The following is a 12940-nucleotide window of genomic DNA, read 5'->3' on the forward strand; positions in this document are numbered from 1 at the left end:
CCATAACCTAATCCATTGGAGAGCTCAACAAGATGCATTGAAAGTATATTGATACTGAGATGCCTGGGTGGCCCAGTCAGTTAAGTGTATGACTCTTGGTTTTGGCTCAGGTCGTGATCTCAGGGTCCTAATCTCAGGAATCTCAGGGTCATGAGGTCAAACCCCGTGTTGGGCTCCATTCTCATCACAGAGTCTGCTTGAGACTGCCTCTCCTTCTCCCTCTGCCCCCCCTGCATGCCAGCATGCTCTTTTCTCTCTCCCAATTGAATGAATAAATTTAAAAAAAAAAGTATATGGATGCCAATGAGCAATTTCATTTCAAGGTTGAAGGAGGCATTTTAATCCAAAGCTCATTTCTTGATTTGTACTTGCCAGCATTTGTTTCCTTTTCATCATATGGTTGTAGGACAGGGAAGGACGTAGGCCCTGGAGTCAGACTAGCCTAACTTTGAAGGCAGCAATTTGCAAATGAGTCAGACCTTGAACCCGGGTTCATAAGTGAGGATCCCCATCAACAAGGCTGGGACCAGCCCATCGTCACTTCTCTGCTGGATCTGCCTTGGTATGTTGTGTCATTCAGCCCTACAAGTGGGACTTGAATGAGTCATCATGGCCAATTGAAGGTGAAAGCAGGCATTTGGTGGCATTTGACAACTACCTGGGATCTATCTGTTTCCAGAGATGTGCCTGGCCAATGGAGAAGCACAACTCCTGGATTAGAGTCAGACCTGTGGATTTTTGTTTACCCTTATTAAATGTCTACATATTTTATTACATACAAATGAAAGTAAAATGGCTGTTTAGGTACAAAATACTCCTATAGCAAGATCACAAAATGTATTCACACTATGCCCTTCCCCCCCCCCTTTTTTTTTGAGCGAGCCTGAGGGAAGGGGGGCAGAGGGAGAGACAGGATCCCAAGCAGGCTCCATGCTCAGCACAGAGCCTGACATGGGGCTCACCCTCACAACCCTGAGATCCTGACTGTGAGCCAAGATCAAGAGTTAAGAGTCAGACGCTGAACCGATTGAACCACTCAGGTGCCCCCAACCCTACCCCCAATATGTCTTAGTGTACAGACATGTGCTCCTTTTTTTTTTTTTTTTTTTTAACCTATGCTTCGGGCTTTGGGTAGTGGAGAAGAAAAAAATAGGTTTAGTCCATTCCAATGGACTGCTTTGTAAAACCTCTTTTAAATAATATTCATCTCCTCAGTTAAATTGCCCTGCAGCTCAGATTTCTCCTTTTTCAGCTCCGCCTTTGCCTTGTCCTGATTAAGGAGGCGTCTGGTATGTGGAAACAGGAAGGGTCCAGGTAGTGTTTTGTTTTCTCTGCTGGCCCTTCAGCCAGGACTATGACGTCCTCCGATGCCGACATCTTCTGTGGATATTATTCATGAGCTTGTCTTCCCTCGGTTGGGGTTGGGCCCTGCAGCCCTTCCAAGCTGAGTTAGCCTCAGTTTGGTTCTTGGGGGCAGATTCTCTCCACCTCCCCAGCAACTCCAGCCCAAACCGCAGGGGTGCCAACCCCGTACCAAGGTGACAGTTTTCTCCCTGAGTCCCTGTGGGGAGTCCTGGGCCCCAGGCATGGTTAGCTGACTGCAGAAGTGGGAATTGGGGTACTAAACCACAAGGGCTGATGCCCAACCTCCCAGCCCCTGTCGTTTTTACAGGGATGTGGCTGTGCTCCTGGTTCGTGTGGGATGGCCTGAAAGATTTTTCTACCCAGAGCCCAAAAGGGAGATTGGGACAAGCGTCTCGAAGCAGATGAATGGCATGCTCAGTGGGGGTGCTTCATTCAAGGGAGTTTAGTGAAGGGACCACTGGAACGACAGGAAGAGTTAAGGGAAACCAGGAGGGAGTGTTGAAGCATGTCAGGACGACAATGGCAGGGAGTCCCCACAGTCCTTAGGTGGGAGGAGAGGGTCAGGTTCTGGGAGCTTGATAACAGCTGAGCTGTGGAGGAGGACCACCTAAGTGCAGGTGTGGTCCTTGGTCATGAAAAAAGCCAAAACTGCACCATGCCGCCTGGCAGGGAGGGAGGCAGCCCCTAGCCCTTCTTCTATTCTCCGGGGTCCCTCTGGGGCTCCCCACTGGCCAGTGCTGGGTGGGTGGGAAAAGCATATTGATTAATCCTCAGGTGGGTCTCCAGGGTGCAGAGCAGAGCGGAGAAAAGGAAGGAGTAGAGTGGGTCTGTAGGGGCAAACCGAACCTCCAGAGCCCAACAAGGAAGGCTGAACATGCACATCTCCCAGCATCCCTCTCCTTCCCTCTTCCTTCCTTCTCCCCACCATCCCCCTAGGATGGACCAGGAGGCACATACATCCTTGGTAAATCCTAATACACCGTGTACCTATGGGGAGTCCCCTGGCCTGGGTGTCCTGGGTGTCCTGGGCTTGGCTTCTGTTATGTGAAGAGGGAAAGGAAAATGTGAAAAACATCCCTTCCTTAGAAAATTGCCTTTGTTGCAAAGTATTTGTCTTCCTGGCAAATCCAATTTCAAATGCCAAGAATTTCAATATGAATCCTTTTGTGTGGGAGTCTTTTGCTCCTCTACCTCACCTCAGACAGGTGGATGCCTTAGACCAGCTAGGAAAATATTCTTGCAGAACCAAAAGAGAAGATAGCACATTAATATTCTTTTAAAAGATTGATTTATTTTAGAGAGCACAGTGGAGGGAAGGGGGACGGTGGCATGGGGAGAGGGAGAAAGAGTCCCAAGCAGACTCTGCACTGAGCGTAGAGCTGGACACGGGACTCGATCTCAGGATGCAAGGTCACGACCTGAGCAGAAACCAGTAGACCGCTTAATTGACTGCACCACCCAGGTGCCCCAACACGGTAATATTTTGTAAAACGATTACCCCCAGTTTCACCAATATGCTACTGTGGTTTGTATGGAAATTGAAGACATTTAGGAAATTTTCATATGTCTTATCTGATGTAACATATTTAATTTTAACAACAGTTCCACAAGGTATCAGTTTAACAGATGAGATCATTGAGATCAAGTGTATTCCGCCGTTAATGGCAAACCCACAGATAGGTAGGAGCCCAGATCTCCTGCCTCCCAGACCAAAGGGGCATAGTTTGCACATCGGGAAAGGGAACCAAATTCGTGAAATTGCGTGCATGCATAGTGTACTGGTGTCTGCCAAAAATATTGTCTCCGGAGTGATTTCTGCCCACTAATAATTGCTTTTATGAAAACTATGTTTTTAATCTCCTTGAGTACCTGCTTCCCTAGGGACTAGGTCATGTTATATTGATTGTCCTGTCTTCTCACGTTCTTGTCTCTCACTTGGTGTCTCTTACTGGTGGCTTCTATTCTCCCTCCCCATCCTGACTGACTTTCACTGGTGAATCCCATCTTTCTTCAACTCCTCTTTCATCTGCTCCTTGATTCTGGAATTATCCTCTGACCCCATGGTTGGATGACTGCTTCCCTAACCCAGTGAGTGGAGCATATTCCGCTGAACATGGCAGGCTGTGTTTTCATTTTGTTTGGGTTTATACGGTCCCCCCGGGCTGAGCTGTGTGACTCAGAGAACACTCATCAGAAGAGGCTGATGCAGGGAAATTGAGGCGTTAAATAGGAAAAGAAGATGGGGAAGTGGCATTTCATTTCAAGAATAAGAATGAAGAAGGTAACTGGTCCAGTTAGACCTCATCTCACCAGCAGCCTGGCCTCCAAGCAGATTTCCTGAATGGCTGCTTTCTGGGAGTGAGACTTTGCAAAGATCCGTGATGTTGCCTTGGAGGGGCACATGCCGTGGCGCATCAGAGCCCCAGGTCAGCACAGGATATCTCACCTCGTAAGCTTTACCTTGTTTTCCCCTGAAAATAAGTTAACCTCCTGGATCTGGGTCTCTGCCTTTCCCTAAATTCATTAGAAGTTTCCCAACTCACTTGTTACCAACTAAAATAGATTCTGAATTATTGTTTTGTCCTAGAACATAAGAAGGTGCTAAAGATGTTAGATGTCGTCTTAAGTAGCTGCCCACGTCCTCTCACACTGTCAAGAGAGGGGAAGATGGAGAATTTGCATACCAGCTAAGTTTAAGCAATATTTGTTCAGTTCCTGAGCCCAGCTGAGTTAGGGAGCCAGAGTACCTTAGAGCTTCCTCCCGTGGTTGGGGGCAGCCTACCTTCTGTGACCATCTCTTAAATCTGTGCTTGGACACATGAAAAAGTGCTCCTCATCACTTGTCATCAGGGAAATACAAATCAAAACCACAGTGGGAAAAATTAGAAAGACAAACCATAAGAGACCCCTAACTCTGGGAAACCAACAAAGGTTTACAGAAGGGGAAGAGGGCCAGGAGATGGGGTGACTGGGTGACGGGCACTGAGGGGGGCACTTGATGGGATGAGTGCTGGGTGTTATACTATATGTGGACCAATTGAGTTTAAATAAAATATTTTTAGAAATTGATGCAACATTATTGTCCTGAGTCTACAGGTAGTCTCACAGGTTGCTGATGTCTTCATAAAACGGACGCAATCTTTCTGAGCGAAAATTAGGCAGTAGTTTTCAAAAGTGTTCTTACCCCTTGACTCTGTGATCGAGTGTATAGGAAATCATTAAGATTTTGCTTGATGGTTTGTTTGGCAAGGCGATGTTTGCTGTGGCTTCCCAGGAAATGGGGTAAGTTATCAATCACACACGAGACAAAGTACTGTGTGACCATCAAAAATATATCAACGTGGCTGTGTTTTTAGACATAAGGGATGTTCACGATGCCCTATTGAATACATCAGATTCACAACAGTAAGTGCACATAAGTATATACAAGAGAACGTATACGTTTGCATAGAAAAAATAACCAGAAAGGACGGACCAAAATGATACTTGTTTCTGGGCAGTGCGATTAACAGTAATTGTAGTCCATGACGGATAATTTTATTTTTCTATCTTCTGCAATGAAGAGGCATTACTCGTGGAAAAGAAAATTATCTTAGCATCGAAACTGGCCTCCAGAGTAGAGAGATGGGACAAGGTGCTGCTGAACTTGGATCAGCGAGGCCAGCAGGGTGCCGCGCTCACTGATGTGGCCGGTGTATCAGTGGGTGCTGATGGCCCGTCGTTGCTCCAGAATAAGGATGTGCGTGCGAGGGACTCAAAAGTGGGGCCAGCCTGAGAAGCACTTTGCAGATTGGTTCATCTCCTTGCTCTCTTTACCTCGAATGTCCTGACACTGTAGGCTAATTGCTTACCTTTAATGTTGACTTTAGAGAAAAATCTTTTTTTTTTTTTATGATAGTCACACACAGAGAGAGAGAGAGAGAGAGAGAGAGAGAGAGAGAGAGAGGCAGAGACACAGGCAGAGGGGGAAGCAGGCTCCATGCACCGGGAGCCCGACGTGGGATTCGATCCCGGGTCTCCAGGATCGCGCCCTGGGCCAAAGGCAGGCGCCAAACCGCTGCGCCACCCAGGGATCCCGAAAAATCTATTTTTAATTGTCTTATCCCATAATATACGCAGAGAAAAGAATATTTACCAAATAAAAGGTAGAAGAAATACTCAGATGCAGAAATTCAGAATCCCAGAAGTGGAGCATGACCATCAGATCCTGGGGAGGCGCCTGCTGCCATCTGCACCCAGCCCGCCTCAGAGAAGAAAACACGGTCCTGGATCATTTTGATCACAGTCTTGCTTTTCTTTATGATTTTATTTGTAGAAAATATTTTAGTTAGTTTTGTCTGTTTGGGGTTATACCTTATGATTCTTCTGCAACTTGTGCTTTTCACTCTGAATCTTATTGGTGAGTTCCGTCCCCGGAGCGTGTGGGGTCGTTCACTCCCTGCACGTGGTCGGGTGCTGGGAGGAGGGGGTGCCCAGTGGGCTTCTGTGCATCCTCCTGGTCCTGGGCTTCGGCTGCCATGAGAGTTCTTGCTGGTGACCTCGGTGCCGATTTATACGTAGGTGTGGACGGGCTGGATGGAAGGGGGTGTGCACCCCACAGATCACAGTAGCTTATTTTCCAAGTTACTCGTCTCTCTTTAGGATTCTTGCCAGCAGCGTATGAGTTTCCATCCTCCACGTACTCATCAAATTTGATAATGTCAGCCTTTGGACTTTTTACTAATCCAGTGGGTGTGAGATGATTTAATTTGTGTTTCCCAGAACATCGGAGAGCCTGAGCATATTTTCTTGGGTTTGTTAACCATTTGCGATTTCTTCCTACAGCAAATTCTGTTTTGAGCCTATTGGGTTATTTCTGTGCTTTATTTTTTTTTAAAGATTTTATTTATTTATTCATGATGGCGGGGGGGTGGGGGCAGAGACACAGGCAGAGGGAGAAGCAGGCTCCATGCAGGGAGCCCGACATGGGACTCGATCCCAGGACCCCGGGATCATGCCCTGGGCCGAAGGCAGGTGCTGAACCACTGAGCCACCCAGGGATCCCCCTATTTCTGTGCTTTAAACTGGACTAAGAATTATTTTTTATTCTGGTAACTTGTCCTTTGCTAGTTATACACATGGGAGATATATTGCTTCTTCTAATTAGTAGCATGTCTTTTAATTTTCCAGTGGGTTTGATGAAAAGACATCTGTAATTTTATTCACCCTACTTTTTTCATGATATGCCTTTTTTTGGTGTCTTGTTTAAGAAGTCCATTCCGACCTAGTGATTCATAAATCCTGTTGTCTTCCTTTTTTTTTTTTTTAAAGATGTTATTTATTTATCCATGAGAGACCCAGACGGAGAGGCAGAGACACAGGCAGAGGGAGAAGCGGGCTCCCTGTGGGGATCCCCATGGGGGACCCCCATGGGGGACCCGATCCCAGGACCCCAGGGTCACGACCCGAGCTGAAGGCAGACACTCAACCACTAAGCCACCCGGGCGTCCCAATCTTATTTTCTTCTAAAATGTTTATAATTTAATCTTTGTGAATCGTGTGAAGGTGTCCAATCTTAATTTTTCTACATGGAGGGCTGTTTGCTCCAGGACAGCTTACTAAGAGACCTTCCTTTCCCCATGGATGTGTAGATGCCAGCTCTGTCATAAGTCGTGTCCTACAGGAAGCTTCCACGTATGTGGAGGCCTGTTTGCTGGATCCTCCAGAGAACATAGGTGTTTGAGTTCTCCAGATGCCAAGGGGCTCTCCTAGAGAGCATCTTTTTTTTTTTTTTCTTTGACCAAAAGCCATTTTTCTCACTGGGCCACAGTGATGTCCTCGAGCACCGGGCACTTTCCTTGTTCCCTCCGCCAGAATCAGCCTGCACTGATTCCTTATGGCTGCTGCTGCCCCAGGTTTCGCATCCACATTCTGTCCACATCCGAAGTGGGAAGGTTGACGATGCTGTGCCATCTCCCGGTCCTCGTGGACCACCCAAGTAGTGTGCACTCGGGTTGCCAGCTCCCACGCAGTCTCCCTTGGGAGTAGGGACTCAGGGAGGCCCTTGTGGCTGCGCATTCAACAGCTGAGGCTGCTTTGCTTGCCCCCCGGATCCCCGTGGGGAGCGACGCTCTTGATTTTCTGTTCTCCTTGCTCTCAGGGTGCAGCCCCGTGGGGATGAGGGTTTATGGGAATGTGGGTTTATGTACAAGTCCCCCACCTTAAACCCTTCTCCTTGGGTGGCCCGAGGCTTTGTCCTCTGCACCCCAGGGGCCAGTGAGCGCCAAAGCGGGAAGTCATCTGGGTGGCAAATGCGGAACCCATGAGAGCTTCTTTGGTTTGCACCTCTGGCTTCCCACTTGGACTTAGTTCTTGGGCTTCTTAATATTCCTTACTTGCTTGGCAGCTAATCACAAATTTAGATAGTCGGGGTTGGGGATCCCTGGGTGGCTCAGCGGTTAAGTGTCTGCCTTTGGCCCAGGGTGTGATCCTGAGGTCCTGGGATGGAGTCCCACACTGGGCTCGCTGCAGGGAGCCTGCTTCTCCCCCTGCCTGTGTCTCTGCCTCTCTCTCTCTTTCTGTGTTTCTCATGAATAAATAAATAAAATCTTAAAAAAAAAAAAAGAAAAGAAAAGAAAAGAAAGTTGGGGTTTTTTTTCCTGGAATTTTTAATTATTTTTTATTTTTTAAAGATCCCATTCATTTGTGTGTGTGAGAAAGAGAGAGAAAGAGAGAGCACACACAGGGGTAGGGGAGCCAGAGAGGGAGAAGCAGACTCCGCGCTGAGCAGGGAGCCCAACGCGGGGCTCCATCCTAGGAGCCTGAGACCATGACCTGAGCCACAGGGAGACGCCTAACCGACTGAGCCACCCCAGTGTCCCAGGAGATTTTAGCTGTTTTTGAGCAGGAAGGTCGGGCTGGTTCTCCAGACTGTGGAAACAGGAGTCGGCTAATTTTTTTTAATTGCATTATGTTTTATCAATCTTGTCTAAAGGTTTGTTGGAGACCGAACCATTGCAAGGACGAGATGAAGACACGGTAGCCAGTGCTGACTTCTCTAGCATGCTGTCCGAGGAGGAAAGAGAAGAGTTAAAGGCAGAATTAGTTCAGGTATGTTTAGTCGTCTTACTGTTGTTCTGTGTCTCTCAGGATCTGAGGAGTTCATGTGAGTTTTGTGTGAGTCCCATGGTACAATTATGTTATCTTTCCTGCATTTATTTATTGAGGAAGTGCCAGTGGGGGTGGAAGGGGCAGAGGGAGAGAGAGAATATTAAGCAGGCTCCATACCCAGCCCAAAGCTCCACAGGGGGCTCGATCTCATGACCTTGAGATCATGACCTGAGCTGAAATCAAGAGCCAACACTTAACTGACTGGGCCACCACCGTGTTGTCTTTCATTTAATAAAATTTAATAAATGATATATTGTAAGGTGATTCATTTTTTTTCTAGGGTGTTTTTGTACTGCTAGTTGTCCATTACCCACTGGTTAGAGTAAAAAAAAAAGGATAGTAATGTTGCTTAAGCAACAGTGGCAAGTAGCTGTAAATATGCACCTCTTATTCTTTTTTATTTTAAGATTTTATTTATTTATTCATGACAGAGAGAGAGAGGCAGAGACACAGGCAGAGGGAGAAGCAGGCTCCATGCAGGGAGCCCGATGCGGGACTCGATCCCAAGACCCCGGGATCACGCCCTGAGCCAAAGGCAGACGCTCAACTGCTGAGCCACCCAGGTGTCCCTGCACCTCTTACCGTTTTTAATTTCACAGTATTATGGGAACAGTACTCACTCACAGAGCTGATGAATTCCTCCAAGACCTTGGTATAGGTACCGGTGCAAGCTCCTATTTAAGAGCAGTTCTTGCTTTAGGTCAGCAACTTAGCTCAACAAATACTTTGAAGTGGTTTATTTTTTGTAATGAAAAAAAAATCAATCATAGAAGCAACTGGATTTCTTACATTGTGTGCTCGTCTGCAGAAGAATCCAGCACTGGGGGGCCGCAAGGAAAGTTGTGAGGAATTCAGGTTTCCTTAGATCTTGTGTCGTCGCTTCAGGCATCCGGACTTAGAGGTGGGGAGGATGCCTGGCCCACCAGGAATACAGTTGCTAAAGCCATTTGTTGGCAGCACCCACTAAGCCTTAAATACTTCTCTAAGGAACAGTTATGTTGTAGGAGGAAAGCACTGAATAAAGGGAGCTTTTCGAATAGGGTAAGCAGTAGGGCCAGAGAGAGGAGGCCCATATCCCTCCCCATTCTGCATCCCTGCATCCGAGGGCACAGAGCTCCTGGTCTGGCTGGAAGCAAGTTTCTGGGCTCGATCGCAGGCTGAGGATACAGCTTTGAGCATCACCGTATCCTCACCCCGCTTTGTCTGCTCCAGACTCCTCGAGCTCTCATGTTCCAGTGGTGTTTGTTTATGATGATATTAAAGACTTCTCAGGTGTCCTCGCAAAGCACACCGAAAATAACTGCATTGTGAAATGCAAGAGCAGCTTGTTCTCCTGGTACAGCAGAAATGATTTCAGTAAGCGAAGGGCCTCCAGGCAGATAGCCTGGTCCTTTGGCTGGCTGGGCCTGCGGCCGCTGATCTAGAACCACCCAGTGTACTTCCAGTTGGCCACACTTGCCGGCACACGCGGGCCGAAGTCAGCGGTGACGGACAGCGTCCTAGCTCCGTGTTTTCATAAGGCCCGGAATTCTGGTTCATGCCGTGTGTTCACGTCAGTTGTGGTGTCTGAAGTTACACTCTGCTCAGTGGTGTGAGCTCGCCGATTCTAAGCTAACATTTAATTCCTACACTGTTACAGTCCGAGTTTAAGTTCTGTACTTAAACCTCTGTAGCAGGCCAACCTTTATAAAATGCCTTCGGTTTTCTGGGTTCTGGGACTGCTGGGGTCTGCATGCACATGCACGCACACACATATATATTTAAATTACAAATTTTTATATTTTTATTTATTTTTAGTATTTATTTATTCATGAGAGACACAGAGAGAGAGGCGGAGCCACAGGCAGAGGGAGAAGCAGGTTCCCTGCAGGGAGCCGGATGCGGGACTCGATCCCAGGACCCTGGGATCACGCCTTGAGTCAAAGATGCTCAGCCACTGAGCCACTCAGGCATCCCCACACCTCTGTTTTCTGTGTGCGTTCTTTATTTCCTAAACATTCAACAGTGAGCACACGCATTACTTTTCTAGTCAAGAAAAAGTGAGCCTTGGTTTTAAGTGGATGCCTCTGTGATACAAAAAACCCAATGGTGCTTCCAGAAATTCCTGTCTGGTTTGGCCACATTACTGAGCTTCCAGCACCTCTCATTACTAGGACTCTTCAGCCTGACTTCTGAAAATAACACAGACCCCGTTCCTATGTTCGAGCTACCAGGATGCATGTTCTCATCCTTTAGGATGCTTCCTGTCTCTTATTTCTGGGCTGCTCAGAGATGAAGAAGTACCGCATAGTGTTGCCAGGGTGGCATCGTGACTTCCAGAGGCACGAGGGCACAGCTGTGCACCCCCAGGCCCAGTCCATCGCACGGGAAGTGTATCTGATGTTTTTTCTCTGCATGTATCCACCGCTTCTCCATCCACTTCGGTCCACTTCTGCATATTAATGCTCATCCTTTCCTTGAGTTGGCTTTCCCTGCCCTCCAGCAAATGCACGCTGCAGCTGCTGTGTGCGTGTGCCTGCGTGCCTCCATGAGCGTGCACACACACACACACACACACGTTCACACACATGTGCATGCACACTCATACTCATATACCCGCTCCAAACCAGGTTCTTTCCAGATCAGATACACATTCAGACACGCTTGGATGCTAGTGTTTCATTACAACAAGGACACAGAGAGCAATCTTGGCACTCCCACAAGTGGCCCTCCAGAGACCAGAGCCATCTGTTGGATGGCCAGCTCCCCTGCCTCAGCTCTCCACAGACATCCTTCCTGGGCCCCTGGTCGCAAGCAACTGCCCTCTGTGCCTGAGGGAAGATCCTACTGGATCCATTTGCCACTTGGGCAGCAGGACACCTCACAGGCCAGCCTGTTAGACTGGCTTGGAGGCAGGCAGTCGTGATTGCCATGACCCCAAAGTGAGAGGTCTGCATCCAGACCTCTCTGACTCCTTTGCTTACAAGAGGCCTCAGGGCATGCCAGGGATCCAGTCTCCTCTTCAGTGTCCTCCGAGTCCCCCACGGGCTCGTGCCTATGCTGGATTCCTCCCCACTGCTTTATCCTGCACTGTTTTGTTGTTCGATTCCCGTGAGGTGGTCCTTATACTTGGAGCAAACTCACAACTCCACTCGTACACACAGCCCAAGTATTGTCGTGTGCTACCAAGTGTTAGCAAGAGGAAGCTCTGTCCTTGTGTTGGAACCATAAAGTAAGCCAGTATTGCCCAAAAGGCTACATCTTAGATGGACTCTGTGTCGTGAAAGAGGAATATGTTAACACAATTTAATCTTTTATGATTATGGTCATGCAATATGTGTGTTTTTAAGTTTCTTCGTTGTGAGGCCAGTATCTCCTCTGATCTGGTGCAGTGGTCTGTGTATAGAATGTATGCAATTAAGGTTTATAATTAACTTGAATTATTTTATATGTTAAAGAAATATTTACTTTTTTTAAGTTTATTTATTTATTTTTTTTAGCAACCTCTGTACCCCACATGGGGCTCAAACCCATGACTCCAAGATTAAGAGTCACATGTTCTATCAACTGACGCGACCAGGTCCTCCAAAATATTTACATTTTTAAATACTGGAAGTTGAATATGCATTCTTACACACCTTACCAGTATATAAAGAAATAATATTTTGTTTCAGCTGTTTGTTCTCATTAGCTCCTGACATGACCTCATCATGACCTGAGCCAAAGGCAGATGCTTAGCCAACTGAGCCACCAGGCGTCCCTGCAATTTGGCTGGGCTTTTGAAAAGGATGAAGTGCTAGCATTAGCACTGTAAATTTATGATTATATAACCATCAAACACTGCCAACATCCTCTAGATAAAATGACTCAAGAAAAATAAGCATTAATAGGAGTTGGAAAAATACCAGGCAATATTATTAAGTAGGCAAAGCCTCTTTTCAGGCTCCCTTCATCCTTCTTTGGGTTCGTCTCCCTTCCTGTGGTGTGAAGTGCCCCCAGGAAGAACACACAGTTCCCTCAAGCCACCTGTCTCATAGACTGATAGAGAAGTGCCTTAGGCTCTTGGTCTTTCTCTCCTAGTTCCTTCTTCCAAGGCCTTCGTTCTTTCTGGACTGAATCGAGAACAACTGAAGTGTTAATAATCAGCAATGTCTTGCTGTAATACGCTTCTGTGTTAGAGCCCTCCAGAGAAGCAGAACCAATAGGGTATATGTGTATGGAAAGAGATTTGTTACAAGGAATTGGCTGATGTGATGATGGAGGCTGACAATCACCAGATCTATAGTCAGCAAGCTGGAGAACCAGGGGACCTGATGGTGTGGCTCCAGTCTGAAGGCCAGCAGGCTCAAGGCCTAAGAATAGCTGATGGTACAGTTTAAATATGAAGGAAGAAGAAAAACAATGTCCCAACTCAAATACAGTCAGACAAGAAGAGTCCCTATGAACC

General features: G+C 47.2%; 1 protein-coding gene across 9 annotated transcripts in view; it reads left to right on the forward strand.

Annotated features, from left to right (window-relative positions):
- Positions 1-12940, forward strand: part of TPD52L1 (TPD52 like 1) — a 98182-nt gene that overhangs the window by 56328 nt on the left and 28914 nt on the right. For all 9 annotated transcript variants that reach the window (XM_041745966.1, XM_041745963.1, XM_041745964.1 and 6 more), the window contains exon 2: positions 8339-8454. In XM_041745966.1, the coding sequence (XP_041601900.1) occupies positions 8339-8454 (116 nt within the window). The remainder of the gene's footprint in view (positions 1-8338; positions 8455-12940) is intronic.

Source organism: Vulpes lagopus, chromosome 2, assembly GCF_018345385.1.
Source record: "Vulpes lagopus strain Blue_001 chromosome 2, ASM1834538v1, whole genome shotgun sequence".
NCBI classification, from domain to species: Eukaryota; Metazoa; Chordata; class Mammalia; order Carnivora; family Canidae; genus Vulpes; species Vulpes lagopus.